At 35.1% G+C, this 20,201-nt stretch overlaps 1 protein-coding gene across 1 annotated transcript; it reads right to left on the bottom strand.

Annotated features, from left to right (window-relative positions):
* Positions 1-1,365: 1,365 nt before the first annotated feature.
* LOC107879165 lies at positions 1,366-2,847 on the bottom strand. Its single transcript, XM_016726264.2, has 4 exons — positions 2,340-2,847; positions 1,950-2,230; positions 1,664-1,851; positions 1,366-1,378 (listed from the first exon to the last, which is right to left on the bottom strand). Exons 1-4 carry the CDS (start codon positions 2,845-2,847, stop codon positions 1,366-1,368), a joined length of 990 nt encoding a protein of 329 aa, XP_016581750.2.
* Between the last annotated feature and the right edge of the window lie 17,354 nt (positions 2,848-20,201).

Raw genomic sequence — 20,201 nt, 5'->3', positions numbered from 1 at the left:
ACAGAGAGTAGAAATCAAGAGAGTTGAGAGGAAACTGGGGGAGAAGATCGTCAATAGGAAAATCAAGAGTAGAGAAAAGAGATTATTTCAGAGAGAGCGAATTGACGGAGAATTGAGATAGAGAAAACGAGCGAGAGAGGGAGAGTTACGGCGGAGAGAGAGGTCTTTCCGATGAGGCATCATTGAAAACGTTGCCGCGGTCAGGTTCTCTCTATTTTTCGTCATTGTCGGAGCTCTTCAGAGTTCCGACGCGACGGGAATGATGACCCCAACTTTAATCCGATCGAATTGGATCGACTTTAGTCCAATTTTGGCGAAATCTGCCGAAAAAGGGTGGAAATAGTAACGGGCAGATATTGAGGTTGTTTGGTTCGTATTGAGTTTTTTTATGGGTTTTTTAATCTGTTCGAGTTGCTGTTCTCGATACCGAGTTGAGTTTGGTCGTTGTTGAGGTTTGATTCGGGGTATTTCGATAGCAGCCGTCGAACAATTTGCGGATTGAAATAAAATTGAGGTTCTGCTCGGGATATTCAAACGTGATCTTCGCTTTTTTACACTCGATTAATATTGGAATTTGAAAGCTACGAATCGAGGTCCAATTCTATTCCCCTCTTTTATTTCATGTTTATTATATTTGATGTGTTAGAGTGAATATTGTGTTTGGTTGATAATTGTGACGTGGTGATATGTTTCGATATTGTGTTTGAGAAATCGCTATTACTGTGGTTGATATTGATTGATTGATTTACGTGAATGAAGGAATTGAAAGAGTTGAAATCATGTGGGAATAAGTGGGGGAGAATTGAAAACTTGATATAATTAGTGAACTTTGATTAGTTTGATTCATTAGTTGTTTGACTTGAAATAAACGTTAATTGAATTTGGTAATATCAGGATACACTGATTGGAATAGGCAAGACGTAGGTCGGGTAGGCAAATCTAGAGATTGTGGGTTGATTGAGTGTTTGAAATTTGATTGAATGGTTTGATTTTAGCACTTTTGAATCAATTGTATAATTTGGCCGAGGAATGCCCCGAAGTATCTGTATATATTTATTCACCGGGGAATGCCCCGAGGCATCATGTACCCGGAGAACATTCATGGTGAAGGCCCGAGGCGTCGGGTAGAGCATTAGTTTAGGATTAGCATAGGTTTACTTTCAGTCCCTTTTTTATTTCGGGTTGTAATAATTGGACTGGACTTTACATTTCGGGGTGTTTTGTTTTGTTTGATTATTTTGCGTGCTTCTTGCGTGGCTCATACATTTCTTAGTGACAAATAGTCGATACACTCTACCAAGCGACCGTGGTTGAACCACGAGATTGAGAGGTGCCTAATACCTTCCCCTCGGCCAATAGAATTCATTAGCCGGAGTCTCTGTTCGCAAACCAGTTCAAAGAGTCAAACGATTTTGAAAAGGATTTTCTAATGGTGACTTGGCACGCCAGATTATGCCAAGTGGCGACTCTGAGTAAAAAATGTAAATAATCCTTTTCCGAAACAAATTTTCATCTTTTGTCACTTTAATAATTAAAACCCTTTCAAACATTAATTTATAACCATATCTTTTGGGGGTTGAGAAAGGGGTGTGACATACTCTATCTCCAAGCCTCAGGCATTCTCGCAGTTTTGAAAATACCATTAAGCAAATCCATCAATCACCTGAGCCCTGCCCCATCTGCATATTTCCAAAAATCCACCAGAATTTTGTCCGGCCCCGTTGCCCTACCCCCCCGCATCTTACGAATAGCCTCTTTGAATTCCTCTACCTTAAAATACCTGCAGTAGCTGAAATCATGGCTCTTTTTCAAATGCTCCAGCTCTCCTAGCTTAATGTTTTTGTCCCCTTCCTTATTCAAAAGTTTATGAAATTAGTTCTTCTATCTCTTCTTAATATGAACATCCTCCACCAGAACACTTCTACCCCCCCCCCCCTAATGTACTTCACTTGATCTAGGTCACGATCCTTCCACCCTCTAACTTTTGGAAGCCTATACAACCTTTTATCCTCTTCTTTCTCCTCTAACCTAGTATACAAATGCTCAAACGCTGCTGACTTGGCAGTCGTAACTGCCAACTTAGCCTCCCTCCTTTCTACCTTGTACACCTCCCTATTCACCGGCTTCTCTTCTTCATCTTTACTCTCAATCAGCTTAATATATGCCCCCTTCTTGATCTCACTTTTTTTTTTCACTTCTTCATTCCACCACCAGTCCCTCTTATGCTGACCTGCCTGGCCCCTCGAGACACCCAACACACCTTTAGAAGTCTCTATGATGCAGCTACCGCCCTATCCTACATAGCATCTACGTCCCCTTACACTCCCACACCCTCATACCCGCCACCTTTTCCCCTATCTCCAGTGCACTTTCTGGTGTCAAGCTACCCCACTTAATTCTAGACCGACCTTCCCCAACACAAATCTTCTTTCTCTTTTTGATACATAAGTCCATCACTAACAGCCTATGCTGGGTTGAGAGGTGATCGCTCGAAATGACCTTACAGTACTTACATAGAATCCTATCCCCCTTACTAAGCAGTAGAAAGTCAATATAAGTCTTGACTTTTGCACTTCGGAAGGTAATCAAGTGATCCTCCTTCTTTGGGAAACTCAAGTTCACAACCACTAGCTCAAAGGCCCTCGCAAAATCCAATAGGGCTGCTCCTTTGCCATTTCTAACACCGAAGCTAAAACCACCATGCACATCGTCATAGACTCTAGGTAGGACCCCAATGTTCCCATTGAAGTCCCCTGCTATGATGATCTTCTCCGCGCTAGGCATGCTTCTCACCACCTCATCCAAATCTTCCCAAAAACTCACCTTCACCTCCTCTTCCAAGCCCATCTGCGTCGCATAAACACTACACACATGCAACGAAAGCCCCCCAAAGACCAACTTAATTTCCTAATTTATGAATATGTTGGGTAAAAGTAAATTTAATATCTTTTTTTATATTATTATTTTTCCTTTTAATACTCCACAAAACACACATAACACACAAAATACACACACAAATAAACACGTAATCTACACCAAAAAAATCTGATCTCTCACTCACTCTCATTATTTTCTCTCCTCTCTCTCATCTCCTTCTTTCTCATTCACTTGTCGTCATCGCTGGAGCAGCCCACCGGCCAGCCGACTCCCTTCCCCATTTTTCATCGCTAAATAATTTCGGTGACCACTCATCACCACCCTTAAACCACCACTTGCCAACAACTAACAAACCACCACCAACAGTCGTACCACGTCAGATCCCAATGCCAGTCCCCTCTATTTCCCCACTTTTCCATCACTGCTTTGCCGGAGGTAATGACTGACGAGGCTTTCGGCTGCCACCATCATATTTATACCCTTCATCCCATTTTTGCTCTTTACCATTTCATGATTTTACAGATCTTGTTTTTTATTGTTTTGTTCAGTGTCGCTCCGGTATCCCTTACCGTGGAAGTGATGTTCTTGATCTTTTTGATTTTAATATGGTATTTTGACATTATGTAGATTTAATGGTAGATGTGTTCATATGTTTTCTACTGATTATGGTTGGTATTTTATTTTTCTTGTTTAGATTTATTGGATTTATTCTTGTTGCCAACTTTGGTTGAGATGTGATTGAAAAATAGTCTCTAGAAGGCATTGTTTGCTATTCGTATTGATGTTGATTCGTACTGCCATTTGGGCTAGCTGTTAGTAGTTCCATTCATTTGTTGAACTGTTTTTCATAACTATTTTTTGTTAATTTTTTGGTTCATCCCTAGTACATTACTTGTTATTTTGCAAAGGCTAATTTTACACTATCTTGTAACATCTTTGACTGTATTTTTTATTTACATTTACATTAACAACAAACAAAATAAATTTGGTCAATGAAATTATCTCTCGGTCTGGATATTTGAGGTCACCCCATTACAAAATAAGGATTTTATTTTATCAAAATTATAATTTTATATTAAGAGCCGACACTTGACCAATGAAATTATCTCTTCGTCTGGATATTTGAGGTCACCCCATTATAAAAGACGAACTTTATTTTATAAAAGTTATTATTTCATATTAAGGACTGACACTTGGCCGATGAAAAAAATTCTCCGTCAATTTTCGAGGCCTGCACAAATAAAAAGACGGATATTACATATTTAAATACGTAATAAAATAAACAAATTTGGGCAATGACGAAATTTTTATAGCAAAGCAAATGCTTTTATGATTCATATCTTGGCAAGGCGATTTAGGAAGGACAATAAATTGAGCAACCATTTCATAGCCATAGCGTACCTAAAATATGATCCGAGTCTACACGTTTTAACAAAAATTATATCATTTTATACGTATATACTTTCTCAATTTATTGATTATTTATTTATTACTAACATTTTTATTATGAATATTTGTACAGGTTATAAAGAATATTTATCGAGAACGACATTCACAGAAGACTTTAAATTGTGTATTTATATTTTTATATTCTTACTCTTCTACAAATGATAATTATAGTGAAAACTTTATTTTTGGGGTGATGGGAGGGGATGTTCTTTATTTATACAATCCTTACCACGCGTTAAGCAAATTTAGGTCTTTAATGTTTGTATTAAAACTAATTAAGATATTTGATCAAATAATTCACACTTTTTAAACTAAAAAATATTATGTAATTTTTTCTTTAAAAACAATTTCTTTTCAATCTTTGCCTTTCTTTTTTATATATCCTTACAAACGTTTGTTTACACATTTTTATGTGTGTTTATATATATATATATATATATATATATATATATATTGCAATAACATATGTATCATATTATTTTTGTATTCGAAGACATTGATTTTTATTTTTTAAATCTTTTAACAATAAACCTAAGTCTGGCTGGAAACTACATTTGTGGATTTTGAAGTGTGCCTAATCTCTTTTCTTTGAAAAAATTTGAACACTTACCTAGAATTCAAACTGGTTTCATAGATTAAATAAAGTCATAATTGTTAAATAAATAAATAGGTTTTCTATTTTTTCTTAAAAATTAGGTGGCGACTCTGTACAAAATTAATTATTTTAGAGTCCATAATGTCATGCTTGTTTTGAACTTTGGTAAAAATCGGGTATGACTGTAGGTACAGATTATTCTCATTTCTATATGGATGATAGATACAGATGATCACTTAGATTAGGTTATACTCCTTAGAAGGAGTATGACACCTCTCCCCAAGGTGAGGTTTCCCATAAAGGAAATAGACGTTGGACACTATGATAGCTCACATAGTGTATGTCGGTTAGAAGAACCTCCCTAACAATAAAGACTTTTAGAATAGTTTTTAAAAGTAATTCCCTACAGCTTACAGCAAAGAGTAAAGAATAACAGAAAGCTTTTAGAAACTAAGTGTAAAGGCTCACAAATTTTATTCAGATATTGCTTTATATGAGGCATTAGTTACAGATGTCAGCTTTCAGATTACAAATATAAAAGTCAGTCCTTTGTACACTTAGACAACATGATTTAAAGATTGAATACAAGTACAACTTTTAGAAACTAAATGTTATGACTCCCTAGATCTATGCAACATGTTTTTCTATTCATGATTATGATTTTTAGTTTTTTCAAGATATACTAGCTTATGTGAGTCATCTACATTTAGCATGCATTCTTTTACAAATTTATAATAATATTGAGATATTGATTTACTTGTGCATTCACCCCCATATACTCAGTACAATCCAGAAGTACTAATCACATATACGTTTATGTGCTACGTTGTCTCATAATGTAGGTTCAGGTGCTCAGTTTCAGCAGTGTGAGTGATTTCGAGCATCTCTATCTACATCCCAATAGTTGGTGATCTTCATAGTTCGGGGACTTAGTCATTCATTTTTTTAGCTTATTAGTATAGATGATTCAGTATTTTTAGACAGTTCGAGTAAGCTGGGGGTTTGTCCTAGTGGCTCTCTAACATTAGTAGTAGAGGCTTGTCAGACTGTTAGATATGATTTTGATTTTCAATATTGATTGATCAGACTCTTGAATTTAATATTTTTAGATATTATATTTAGACGTTTTCAGCTTAGCTTATATAGAATTTTGCATTTTAGCTTGATTATATATCGATATTTCCCTATTATGAGTTTTTAGATTTACTAGATGGCTTATAGGGTTAGCTTAAGGCTACTCATAGTCTTGAGCACCGTGTGACATCTCGGGACCCATTTTTGGGATGTTACAAACTTTGTATCAAAGCCTAAGGTTATAAGAGTCTTAGGGAGTCTGAAAAGCCACGTTACGTAGAGTCTTGATCAGGGGAGTGAAGCACGCCACATTTTTTAGCAAGAGGATATGGGACGTTTTAGGAAATCATCTCTTTCTTTCATGATCCATCGTGCTTATAGTATATTTATCTATTTCTAACTCTTTCTCTTATATGATAGTTAAATATGCCTCCTCGTTGAGCTAATGCACACAGAAATGATAATTAGCAACCCCAACCCGCTGATTCTTTGAATGAGAATGTATCCTATACTGAGTTTCGGGATGCCTTTCAGGCGTTAGCCCAAGCTGTGACTGCCAATGTTCAGGGCAACCATTAGGCGATAGTCCCACTTTAGCAGAATGAGGATTTAGAAGCATTCAAAATTCATGACTTTATGAGAATGAATTCGCCTGAGTTCTTTGGGTCAAAATTAGGTGAAGATCCATAACTTTACTTAGATTAGATAAAAAAGATCACCTATATTATGCATGTTAATGAGGAGGAGAGCGTAGAGTTGGTATCGTATAGGCTGAAGGATGTGGCATATGATTGGGTGGTCATGTGGAAGAATGGTAAAGGTGAGAATGTAGCTCCTATGAGTTGGCAGGTATTTTAGGATGCATTTCTATACAAAGTTTTTTCACATGAAATGAGAGAAGCTAAGGTAGAGGAGTTTGTGAACCTGAGGCAAGGCTTAATGATAGTGAAGGCGTACTGCCTTAATTTAACCAGTTGTCTAAATATGCCCCCTGATATGATGGTTGACCCTAGGTCAAGTATGAGTAAGTTTGTTATTGGAGTATCTGGTTTGGTAGCCAAGGAGTGTATGACTACATACTTATTGGAGATATAGATCTTGCTAGATTGATAATTTATGCTCAGCGGATTGAGGCAGGAAAGTTAAAGGGGAGAAAGGGGAAATAAGAAGGCTAGAACTAGGCAGTTTAAGTATAGCTAGATAAAGTTTGGAAAGGGGAAATCATTCACAGTTTTAGAATTGTTCATTTACGCCAGTGCCATCTTAAGCCATTGCTCCCACCCCCAGAGCTAGACAGAAGCAGTGGTGTAAGACTTCTATGTCCAGATCTGACAACAGCGTGAGTGGAAAACCCAATTATCCTCCATGTGCTAAGTGTGGTAAGAAATATCTTGGTGAGTGTTTGTTAGGACAAAAAGGTTGTTATGGTTATGGTAAATTGGGACATGGAATCAAAAAGTGTCCTCATGCTAGGTAGGGAAATAGGGATGTTTGTCCCCAGACTCAGGCTACTAGCGCACCAGCTCCTCTAGGTCATCCAGTCCCTCCTCAGGGTGCATCATCCAGTTTTGGTGGCAGTCAGTGTTAGAATTGGTTCTATTCTTTACTATCCTATCAGGAGAAGGAGGATTCACTAGATGTTGTTATTGGTATACTTCATGTTTTTCATCTTGATGTTTATGTGTTGTTAGACCCTAGGCCAAATTTCTCTTATGTGACCCCATTAGTTACAGTAAATTTTGAAATAGGTCATGAAAAGTTCCCTGATCCCTTCTTAGTTTTTACCCCAGTGGGTGAGTCAGTTATTGCCAAACAGATCTATAAAAAGTGTCCTATCACTGTCCTTCATAAGATAATATTAGCAGATTAAATAGAGTTAGATATAGTTGACTTTGACCTTATTCTTTATATGGATTGGCTCCATTCTTGTTATGCATTTATAGATTGTCAAACCCGAGTGGTGAATTTTCAGTTTCCAGATAAGCCAGTCTTTGAGTGGAAAGGTAATTCAGTGTCTCCTAAGAGTCATGTCATATCCTATATTAAATCCAGAAAGTTAGATCTCAAAAAGGTGCATCTATCAATTAGTTTGAGTCAAAGACACTAAGTCTGAGACTCCAACAGTTCAGTCAGTCCGTGTAGTCAATGAGTTTCCTGATGTCTTTCCCGAAGATTTGCTAGGGGTACCTCTCGATAGGGAAATAGAATTTGATATTGACCTTCTTCCGAATGCTCAGCCCATCTCTATTTCTCCATATCGTATGTTTACATCCGAGCTTAAACATTTAAAAGAGCATCTTAAAAACCTTTTAGATAAAGGTTTCATAAGGCTAGTGTCTCTCCATAAGGGGCTCCCATCCTATTTGAGCAAAGTAAATATGGTTCTTTGTGAATGTGCATTGACTATTGTTAGCTGAATAAAGTCACAATAAAAAACAAACATCCTCTTCCTAGGATTGATGACTTATTCGACCAACTCCAAGGTGCAAGTAATTTCTCCAAGATAGACCTTAGATCTAGCTATTATCATCTTAAATTAAGGGAATGTGACATTCCGAAAACAACTTTTAGAACCCGTTACAATCATTTTGAGTTTCTAGTCATTTTATTTGGTCTTACCAATGCCCCAATAGCCTTTATGTACTTGATGAACCGGGTGTTCAAACAGTATTTGTACATGTTTGTCCTAGTCCTTATAGATGATATTATTGTCTATTCTCATAGTGAGGATGATTATGCAGACCACCTTAGAATTATGTTGTAAACTCTTAGGGATTACCAGTTGTTCGCCAAATTTAGCAAATATGAATTTTGGATAAGATCAGTAGCTTTCTCAGTCATATTATTTCTAGTGATGGTATTAGAGTTGATCCCTAAAAAATAGAAGCAGTAAGAAACTGGCCTAGACCTATTTCTCCGTCAAACATTAGAAGTTTCTTGGGTTTAGCTGGCTATTACAGATGTTTTATTGAGGGTTTTTCTTCTATTGTATCCCCTATATCTAGATTAACTCTGAAAAAGGTTAAGTTTCAATGGTCAGATTCCTGTGAGAAGAGTTTTTAGGAGTTGAAGACTCGACTCACTTCAGCCCCAGTTTTAGCAATACTTGATGGTATAGATGGGTTTGTTGTATGTTGTGATGCCTCTAGAATTGTTTTGGGTTGTGTTTTGATGAAGAGAGGTAAAGTCATAGCTTATGACTCTAGACAACTTAAGCCTCATGAAAAAAACTACCTTAAACATGATCTTGAGTTAGTTGTTGTTGTATTTACATTGAAAATCTGGAGGCGCTATCTTTATGGGGTGTATGTTGATGTGTTTAAGGACCATAAAAGTTTGCAGTATGTATTTACTCAGACGGAGTTATATCTTCAGCAGAGAAGGTGCTTAGAATTGTTAAAGGACTAGGATATGAGTGTGTTGTATCATCCGGGCAAGGCCAATATAGTGGTAGGCGCCCTTAGTAAAATGGCTATGGAAAATGTTGCTCATATAGAGAATAATAAGAGAGAACTAGTTTGAGAAGTTCACTGGTTAGCTAGATTGGGTGTGAGGTTGGTTGACTCAGCTGAAGGGAATGTTTGGGTTCAGAGTAGTTTAGAATCCTTTCTAGTTTCTGATGTGAAAGAGAAGCAGGATAAGGATTCTAGTTTGGTCAAACTGAAGGGTTCAGTTAAGGACTAAAAGGTAGAGGTTTTATCCCAAGGGGAGATGGTGTGTTAAGATACCAGAGTAGATTTTGTATTCTCTGTGTCGATGATTTGAGGCATAGAATTATGGCAGAACCGCATAGTGCGCATTATTCCATTCATCCAGGAGCCACTAAGATGTATCGTGATCTGCAGGAAGTCTATTGGTGGAGTGGTATGGAGAATGATATAGCAGAATTTATAGCCAAGTGTGCAACTTGTCAACAGGTTAAGGTTGAACACCAAAGACCTGGTGGCACATTTCAGGAGTTTGGTATTCCCACTTGGAAGTAGAAAGAGGTGAATATGGGCTTTGTGACTGGATTACCCTATTCACAACGTCAGCATGATACGATTTGGGTTATAGTAGATAGATTGACCAAATCAGCTTATTTCTTGCCAGTTCACACGTTCTACACAACTGAAGATTATGCTAACAACAGAAGATTATGCTAAGTTGTACATCAGAGAGTTAGTTAGATTTCATGGATTTTCCTTGTCCATCATCTCAGATAGGGGTACTCAGTTTACCTCTTAGTTTTGGAAAGCTTTTCAGAAGGATCTTGGTACCCAAGTTCATCTCAGTTTAGCTTTTCATCCGCAGGCAGATGGTCAGATAGAGAGGACCATTCAGGCTTTAGAGGATATGTTGAGGGAATGTGTTCTTGATTTCAAAGGCAGTTTAGATGACCACTTGCCATTGATTGAGTTTGCTACAATAACAATTACCATTCTAGTATTCAGATGGCCCCGTTTCAAGCTCTTTATGGGCGGAGATATAGATCACTCATCGGTTGGTTCGAAGTAGGTGAGGCCAATTTGGTTAGACTAGATATGGTGTTTGAAGCCATGGAGAAAGTTCAGATGATTCAAGAGAGAATGAAAGCAGCTCAACATCGTCATAAATCTTATGCAGACGCAAGAATGAAAGATCTTGAGTTTGAAGTGGATGATCTTATTTATCTTTAGGTTTCACCCATGAAGGGGGTGAAGAGATTTGTCAAGAAGGGGAATCTTAGTCCTCGATATGTAGGCCCTTACCAAATTTTGAGTCATGTTGGGAAGGTAGCGTATGAGCTTGAGTTACCCGCAGACTTGTCATCAGTTCATCCAGTGTTCCATGTATCCTTATTGAAGAAGTACATGGATAATTCGGCTGTTGTAGTCCCTCTAGAAAGCACAGATATTCAAAATACCCTTTCATATGAAGAACTTCTAGTAGAGATTCTTGACCATCAGATCCGGAGACTAAGGAACAAAGAAGTTCCCTTTGTCAAAGTTCTATGGCAAAATTAGTTTGCTTTTTGGGAAGCAGAAGAAGACATGCGAGCCACGTATCCTCATGTCTTTTCCACGAACTCAGATTTAGCCAAAGGTAACAATCCTCCTTAATTCAGTTCTTTTCCAGTGTATCAGATGCAGCTAGATAGTTATATTCAAGTAAATTCATGCATTCGTAGATTTATTCAGTCGCTCAGTATGAGTTAGATTTAGTCATGCAACTTGTTTCAGTTGCGTATGCCAGCATGTAGTTTCAGTTCTTCAGTATCTTTAGTTTAACTAGTCTCATTTAAGGACGAATATTCCCAAGGGGGAGATACTGTAATACTCCTTATTTTTTCTAGTTCGGTTTAGCTCCTAAAATGCCAAGGGAGAACTTTGAAAATGAATAACTATTGATATTTATAGAATTTTTATGCTCTAGACCCACCAATGTGTAAATAATTGACTTAGCTTTCCAACGATACCAATTTCGCCTTAATCTGATAATTATGGCAATTTTAGTAAAAATAGTAGGGCATTTCAACAGGCACCGCATCACGGTGAAGGACAAAATTGCAATTGTTTGATTTCCAGTGCAGCACCGCAATTACATCGCGTCGTAGTGAAACTCCAGTTTCCATTCATCCCTTTCCAGTAGCTCATCGCGATTTTCCTGTATCACGTCAAATCCTAAATTAGATAGTCACCGCATTGCGGTGAAGTGCATAATGGCACTTGTTCTTTTCCACTGTGCAACGCGATTATGCTGCATCGCGCCAGAGGCCAAAATAACAATTTTATCTTTTCCAGTAAGCCATCGTGATAGCGGCACATCGCGGTGGGTGGCAAAATCGAGATATTTCCAGTTCTGAGTAAAAAATTAAAAGGGCAATCTAGTCATTTCTCCAGCCCCTAATTCGTGAATAACACTGAATTAATCCTATTCTAAGCCTATTATGCTCACTTTTCATCAACTTTCTCTCAAAGAAACCCTAGAACAACAAACCTTCATCTCCAAAAAATCCAACTTTCACCATTCTTTTTCTAAGATAGCTCAAAATTAAAGATTCCCAATTCAAGATCTTCAAGAAATCATCTTCAAAAGAACAAATAGAAATTCAAGTTCAAGCTTCTTCATAAATTTCATCAATTACGGTATGTGCGATTTTTCAACAAGGATAATCCTTTCATCCTTGTGTCCAAAATTAGTTTTGAAGTTGATTTTTATATGAATTTACATGAGATTAAAATTAGGGTTCATACCTAATATTGCTATTTGTATGATTATGAGATTACAAGTGATTTAGATATTGAATTGCATGTTTTCTTTCGTATTTTCACGCGTATGATATAAATTTTTAGATTCTGAATTGAATTATCATTATTCTTATTATCAAGCATGAACTTTATGATGATATGACAAGAATTTGATGCATGGGTTATTAAGCCTTAGTTTGAATGTTGATATTTCAAGAATGACTATGCTCTAAGCATCCCATAAATAGTTATTTTCAGATTTTGATAAAGATTTGATCTTTTGATATTAGCTTAGACATGGAATCCACTTTATAGTTTCAGTTATAGTTTAAATTAACAGATATACAGTTAGTTTTCATTATAAACTATTATACTAATTTTTAAAGTGGATTTTCTACAGAATGAGCATATAGATTAAAGAGAGCAGTATTTAGCATCGAGTTGGGAATGTTCGCATGCCCCAGAACTTTGAGCCAACGTAGGTACAGATATCAGATTATTCCTATTTTTATATGATGACAGATACAGATGTGATCACTTATATTAGGTTATATTCCTTAGCAATAGTATGGCATCTCTCCCCAATGAGATGTTTTCCCATAAGGGAACTAAATGTTGGACACTATGATAGCTCATATAGTGTATATTGATTAGAAGAACCTCCCTTACAGTAAAGACTTTCAGAATAGTTTTTAAAAGTATTTCCCTACAGCTTATAGAAAAGAGTAAAGAATAGCAGAAAAGCTTTTAGAAACTAAGTGTAAAGGCTCACAAATTTTTTTCAGAGATTTCTTTATATGAGGCCTTAGTTACAGATATCTGCTTTTTGAATACAGATATAAAAGTAAGTCATTTCTACTCTTAGACAACATGATTTAAAGATAGAATACAAGTACAACTTTTATAAACTAAATGTTATGACTCACTAGATCTATGGAACATGTTTTGCTATTCATGATTATCATTTTTAGTTTTTTTTTTTAGATATTCCATCTTATGTGAGTCATCTACATTTATTATGCATTCTTTTACAAATTTATGATAATATTAAAATATTGATTTACTTTTGTATTCACCCCCATATACTCAGTACAATCCAGAAGTACTGATTCATATATACGTCTATGTGGTACATTGTCTCATAATGTAGGTTCAGGTGCTCAGTTTTAGCAACGTGACTAATTTCGAGCATCTCCATCTACATCTTGATAGTTGGTGAGTCCTCATAGTTTAGGTACTTAGTTATTAAATTTTCCATCTTATTATTATAGATGATTCAATATTTTTAAATAGTTCGAGTCAGCTGAGGGTTTGTTTTAGTAACTCTCTAGCATTAGTATTAGAGGCTTATCAGACTGCTAGATATTATTCAGATTTTCAGTATTGATTGATCAGACTCTTAAGTTTAATATTTTAGATATTATATCTAGATATCTTCGGCTTAGCTCATACAGAATTCTATATTTTTGCTTGATTATATATCTATACTTCCTTATTATGAGTTTTATATTTAGTAGATGGCTCACAGGGTTAGCTTAAGGCTACTCGTAGTCTTGAGCACCATGTGACATCTTGGGAATCATTTTTGAGGCGTTATAAATGGTTAACCTGAGGGATGATTCAGGCTCTAGAAGACACATTGAGAGCCCGTGTGATTGACTTTGGTAGTCATTAGGACCATTTTATTTTGTTGTGTGAGTTTTCATTCAACAATAGTTATCACTCTAGTATTAATATGGCATCGTTTGATGCATTTTATGGGAAAAAGTGTAGGTCACTAATTGGGTAGTTTGAGACGAGAGATATTAAGAATTTGGGTACATATTTGAAAATGAGGTTTGGAAAAAGGTAAGGTTTATTCAAGCTAAATTCCTATCTACTCAAAGTAGACAAAAAGATTACACAAACTATAAGATAAGGGACATATAATTTCAGGTTAGTAAGCAAGTTTTACTTAAGGTGTCTCCTATGAAGGGATTTACAAGATTTAGAAAGAGGGGTAAGCTCAACCTTCGGTATATAGGTCCCTTCGAGGTTCTTGAAGAAGTCCGCAAAATTATTTATATGTACCCCTTGGATTGTTAGAGTCCATCCAATATTTCATGTATCGATACTGAAGAAGTATCATGGGAATGAAGACTACATTGTCAAGTGAGATTCAGTAATCTTAGATAAGGATTTGGCTTATGAGGAAGAACTAATAGCGATTTTGGATGGGGATGACCAAAAATTAAGAGCAATCAAATTCATTCGGTAAAGGTGCAGTGGAAGCATCTTCCAATTGAGGAAGCCACTGGGGATACTGAGAAGGATATGCAAAATAAGTACCCTCAATTATTTGAGGATACAAATACTTTTCTTCCTCCTTATTTTGCCTATTTTTCTAGTTTGATCACTCAGGAATGAACGATGAGTAAATTGGTATCTATTATAACGACCTTCTTCGTTGTTACATAGAAGTTGTACGTTTAAAATTTCAAGTCCAAATTCCTTCCGATTTGAAAAATTTGGTACTAATTTAAACTATTTGGGTGACTTTAATAGAAATTTCTAGTTAGCTATGATAGTAAGGGACCCATAGAGTTTTATGAAAGCGAATTTGGAAAGTAGAACTTCTGAAATTGACCTTAGTATAAAGGGCATTATTTGGAATGCCTCAGGATTAAGGTGTGTTGTAAGAAATGAGATTTTTGGGTAAAGACGAACTTTCTGTCCCGTTGATATTGCTATAATGGTCGGTACACTTCGTAGTAGTAAAATTACCGCTATAGTGATGGTTAAAATAGTCAATACTACTATATCAGCTGGATACTGCTACAGCAGTACCACTATAGTGGTCGGGTATTGCTAAAGCGATGAAAATCATATATTTATGTAATATTTTTCTAAAATAGTTTATTATTTTCTAAAATTATTTTGGGACAAAGAAAGGGTGAACTAGTGTGAATTTCATTAAAAATTCATTATTTGACTTCATTAAGGTAAGTAATTCATCCACATTAACTTGTACTTGATGATTAAAAATCAGAATCACTAATTCATGAAGTTAGGAAAAGGTTTTACGGCTGAATTTTTTAAATTACTTGTGCAAGGGGTAATTAAGGGATACACAAATGGTTTTAGTTTGATTAATGTTTAATTACCCTTTCTTTTTGTTGATTCCCTAATTTCTTCATGAAATTGATAGTTTTAGGTGTATTATGGTAGAAAAGCCCTAGAACGGAAAACAAATGATCATTAACTTGCCCTTAAGAGTTGTGTGTAAGTTATAAATCTCAACATGTTAGGTCATTTCTTGATGTATATATTTATATGCATGTTTTAGATTATGAGCAAGTGGAAATTGCATGGAAAGGCAAGGCGCTGGCTTAGAGGGTTATGCAAGCTTGATTCGAGGTAGGTGATGATATTATAGTTAATCCAACTTATATTATATGTGCATGTTAACTACTTTGTAGTGTGTCTGGTTAACACATGTTGTTTGGTATGGTCAATGGAGTGCTTATTTGCTTAATGAATGACTAGGTTTGTTTCTAATTATGGAATGTTTTGGTATTTGAAACATTCTCACAGGTTATTGGTGAAACAAGGTTGGTAGACACTTGAGTCTGAGATTTAGTATATGGACGATAATTCTCTCCTACAGGTCAAGGCTAGAGGGTAGTTGATATTTCCTTGGTGTGTGTGTGTAAGGTGAGTTTGTTGGTTCCATAAGTGAATCGAAAAATTAGGTTTCTATGCTCAATAAGTTGCCCTGACAGGTTTGACTTAGCTTGACTATACTTGACTTTGCGGTAACATGTAGATTGTTACTTAACCGTAACTGTTGTTGTGTATATGTGTTGAGCATGGATTGATTGATTTTACTATATTTTAGTTATGTGTTCATGTTTTCATTTTGGATTGGCTAAATGATCCTACTGATACATTGTTGTTCTTGTGTGCTGATACTACACCGGCATTTACTTTTGTTAGTGCAATCCAGCGGATCCTGTGAGGCTTCACCTTTGATTCCAACAGCTGAGTTTCAGATTATGAACATCGTGTTCCGAGCTACCATGGAATCTCTCTCCGTTGACATAGTTCTTTGTTTTGAATTATGGTTGACATAGTTATTTGTTCTGGATTATGGTTTGTTATTAGTTTTGGGGGTTGCATCTCCTCTTTCTTAACCCTCTTAGAAGTTTTGGTACAACGACTTTCAGGTCCTAGGGATATTTTCTTGGTTAAGTACAATGGTTCTGCTATAAGTTTTACTTACGCTTGTTCGTTTATACATTAATGCTTATTTAATGGGATAGTTTCATATTTGATTCTAAGTTTTGATTATTGCTTTCAGACAATTGATTCTCCCACCGAGCGAATAGTATGGGTGCCACTCACGATGGGGTTGGATCAGGACAGTGACACCTTGGAAAAGTGGAGAAAAGCAACCTATTCATGTAATTAGGTAATATGTTGATTTAGAAGCAATTTACATTTTTCTGTAATTTTGTTGGACTAGCTAGAACATTTTTGACACTCTTTGTGAAAGTAGAAACTTAAAACCTTTGTATTTCTCTCATTGTCTGGTTACTTTTAGATTTAGAATCTGGACAGCAGTCTCTTCTTGAGTTTGAAAACATTGTTTGCTTCAATATTTGTTGTAAGGTGATGTTGCCCCAAACCAACGGATATTTTTAAGACGATAAAACACGCTAGTGGTAAATTATTTTGCAATGAGTTTGTTGTTATTTCCTAAAGAGAACCATAACCTGTACTATTAACTTTCCTCATTTTCCTAAATTTGTATAGTTTATCTAGTTACATGAATGGAAGGTGGATGAGAAGGGAGAGTGCAATTTATTAAATTTTTTTCAGTTGAAGCATTCCAAGTACATCTCTTATTATTTGGTAAAGATGGTAGGGAAATAAAGAGCAAATTAAACTGCAGTAAGGTTCCTTGTACTTTATAAGGAGTGACATGTAATAATCCGAATATAGCAAGGTTTAAATTACTAGAACATCAGTTGACTTGATGGTAAGATTTTCAACAAAATTATTTGTGCAGTATTGACTTGGTGCATCCTTTAAGAGGATAAATTTCACGGATGGTAAGTTATCACTTTTTTTCATAAAAGTAAATTAACCATTTTTTCTAACACAAAAATAACTATGTGTATGCTCTCCCACCATCTACAAGCCAATCAACTTCACAGGTCGGTATCAATCAAATTAAACTTGTTATGGTCCATTCAATAATCAATTAATTCTCGCATGTTCTATCCTTTAAATCTTCTCTTTAATATTAATATTATTTAACATATTATTTCTACTTGAAGTTGAAGAAGCAAACAATTCATTTTTATTAGCTTTCAATTTAGGACTTGAAATTAATATATGATAGAGTTAGCGTGACATAAAGAGAGCAAATTAATCAAGAAGTGGTACTATATATACTCATCATCAAATAGAGAAAACTCCAGTACATCCATAATGCATCGCCACTTCAACCAAATTATTCAATAATAAACATAAAGTAGTGCTGCTCCTCAACACAAGATAGAGAGCACATATTACATAAATTTACTGGATTTTAGAGCAGTCAATGTTGGCGCTAATCTTGTAAGGAAAAGGGACACGACATTTGCTAAGAAGTGTAGCAGCCTTGTTAGTATCAATATTGTTGCCAAGACTTGCTGCCCCTGATTTCAGGCAGAAACATACTCCTTGTCGGTCCGGAGTGGTGCTAGCTGCTGTGTAGAGGGACTGAATCCCGCTGCAGCAGCCTGCTGGCACTGCTGCTTGGTTGCTACCTCCCATGAGGTAGCTGAGGCAGGGCATTAGCTTAGAATACACTGTGTTGCATGATATTGCACCTTCTGCATGGGTTGAAATTATGACCACCATGCACAAGATGAAACAAAATGCTGAAATTTTTTGCATTTGGGAGAAAGCCATTGTATTGGAGAGAAATTACTGAGTTTTTCTACACTGGATTGGATATTGGATGCTTAGGCAATGTTCTCAACCCTGAATTTATAGACAATGTTTTAGTGGAGTGGGTAAGTCCATTTTTTATTTGTGCATAAAATATTGTAAAGTGGGGATGTGCTAGCTTAAATACTTTTATCAATTTGAGGGGATTTTAGTAAAGTGCCGATATGTGTCCCCCCAAATTAGTTGTCATATTTTTTTGCTTACAAGAGTGAATTAGTTGTCATATTTTGCTTATAAAAGTGAAACTATATGAATCTTTACTAGCATTCTTAAAATGTCTTTTTTTTCCTCATCAAATTTATGAGAAAAGTCTTTATTTTTAATATTTTTTATATAGTTTTTGAACATTTAAATTTTAGTTATAAGATATAAGTTCATTTAATTTCAAAAATTAGTTAAATTAATTCTTCGAAAGCGAAACATCACAACTAATTTGAAATGAAGAGTGTTATATTAGTTTTGTTGGGTCAATTAAATAACTTCTTAGGTAAAACAACAAAATGCACTACTCAATTTGCTTTATTATTTTAAGGGCCATTTTGGGCACAAAATCATTCTTCTAGTATATCAAACATTTTCTAGAACACCATAAACTATTACTTCCGATTTGAGTTGTCTAATAACCTGGCTATGTCCACATGATTGGGCACCTCACAATGATCCCTCAGTTCTATTTTTATCGTAACAATGGTTCCTCTCAAAATATTTGTCAATTTACAAATTCAATATTAAATTAATAATCTTTTCAGTTTATCTTTTAAATTAGTAAAGAGTATTTTCATTTATAATTTTTTTTAAAATGTATAAAACAAAATGTAACAACTAACATTAAACGGAAAGAGTAGTAAATTCACCCTAAACTTTGCAAAAATGTTCAAATATACACTCTGTTAAAAGTTTAGCTTACCAATTCCTTTGCCGTCCAAGTCTTGGGTCATATATACTCCTAATGTCAAGTTTTGGGTCATATATACCCCTGTTGTCAAGTTTTAGGTCATATATACCCTATTGCCGTTAATTGTTTTGCTGAAAATTTTCAACCCACTTTTTCCTTTTAAAAAAATAAATAAATCATATTCCTTATCACTTTTTAATTATCATATTGCATATAATTAAATTCACCCTTCTTCTGAACATTAACTATCTGTTAAATGCTCTCATCTACTTCATAATTTCTTTGAATTTTCTCTAATTTGTCGAAATTTCTTTGTTATATTTTTATATTCTTGCATAACCTCAAGAATAATCAAGTAAAAAAATGAAAAAAGTCAAGAACACCCGATAAACACCTCAATGCACAATTGCGGCAAAAATCAAGAATTAAAGTACTTACCAACTACAAATTATTTTAGTATCATACAAACCGACTTCATCTTTCACACCACCATTAATTCCAACATCAAGAATAAGAAGAATAAGGAAAACCCAAGTGAGAAATTGGGATGTAGAAGTGTAAAAGAGGCAGCCCATATAGAGACAACAAAAACAAGTTGTCAATTAAAAGGATATCTTTTGTACGTACGTATGTATGTATGTATATATGTATGTATGTATGTATGTATGTATGTATGTGAGAAAACGTTCAAGAATCTGAAAATACAACAAAAGGGTTTCAATAAATTAGAGAAAATTCAAAGAGATTGTAAGGTATATAAAAGCATTTGACGGACGTTTAATGTATAGAAGAAGGGGTGAATTTAATTATATGTGATGTTGGATAACCTGGGAAAAGTGATTTTTAAAAAGTTCTTTAAAAATCTTTTGAAAGTTCTGAAACTTATTTTAAAAATAAGTTGTTACGTGTTTGGATAAAAATGCTGAAACTGAAAAAAAAATTGTTGATGTATTTGGTAAACAAGTGCAGTTAAGCATTTTTTCTGTCAAAATATCTGAAATACCCCTAAAGCTGTTAACAATACGTAGAGTTGATTATTATTAATTTTTATTTCTAAAATGATTCAAATTAAAATTAATATATATATATATATATATATATATATATATATATATATGAAATT

The sequence above is a fragment of the Capsicum annuum genome, chromosome 8 (genome assembly GCF_002878395.1).
Source record: "Capsicum annuum cultivar UCD-10X-F1 chromosome 8, UCD10Xv1.1, whole genome shotgun sequence".
In the NCBI taxonomy this organism is placed as follows: domain Eukaryota; kingdom Viridiplantae; phylum Streptophyta; class Magnoliopsida; order Solanales; family Solanaceae; genus Capsicum; species Capsicum annuum.
This window is presented reverse-complemented; position numbering and strand designations above follow the sequence as displayed.

Coding starts and splice junctions, on each gene's coding strand:
- LOC107879165 (XM_016726264.2), bottom strand. CDS start 2,847: ATGGGCTTGGAAGAGGAGGTGAAGGTGAGTTTTTGGGAAGATTTGGAT. Junction 2,231..2,339: donor GATAGGGGAAAAGGTGGCGG/GTATGAGGGTGT, acceptor GGGGCCAGGCAG/GTCAGCATAAGAGGGACTGG. Junction 1,852..1,949: donor AGGATCGTGACCTAGATCAA/GTGAAGTACATT, acceptor CTTTTGAATAAG/GAAGGGGACAAAAACATTAA.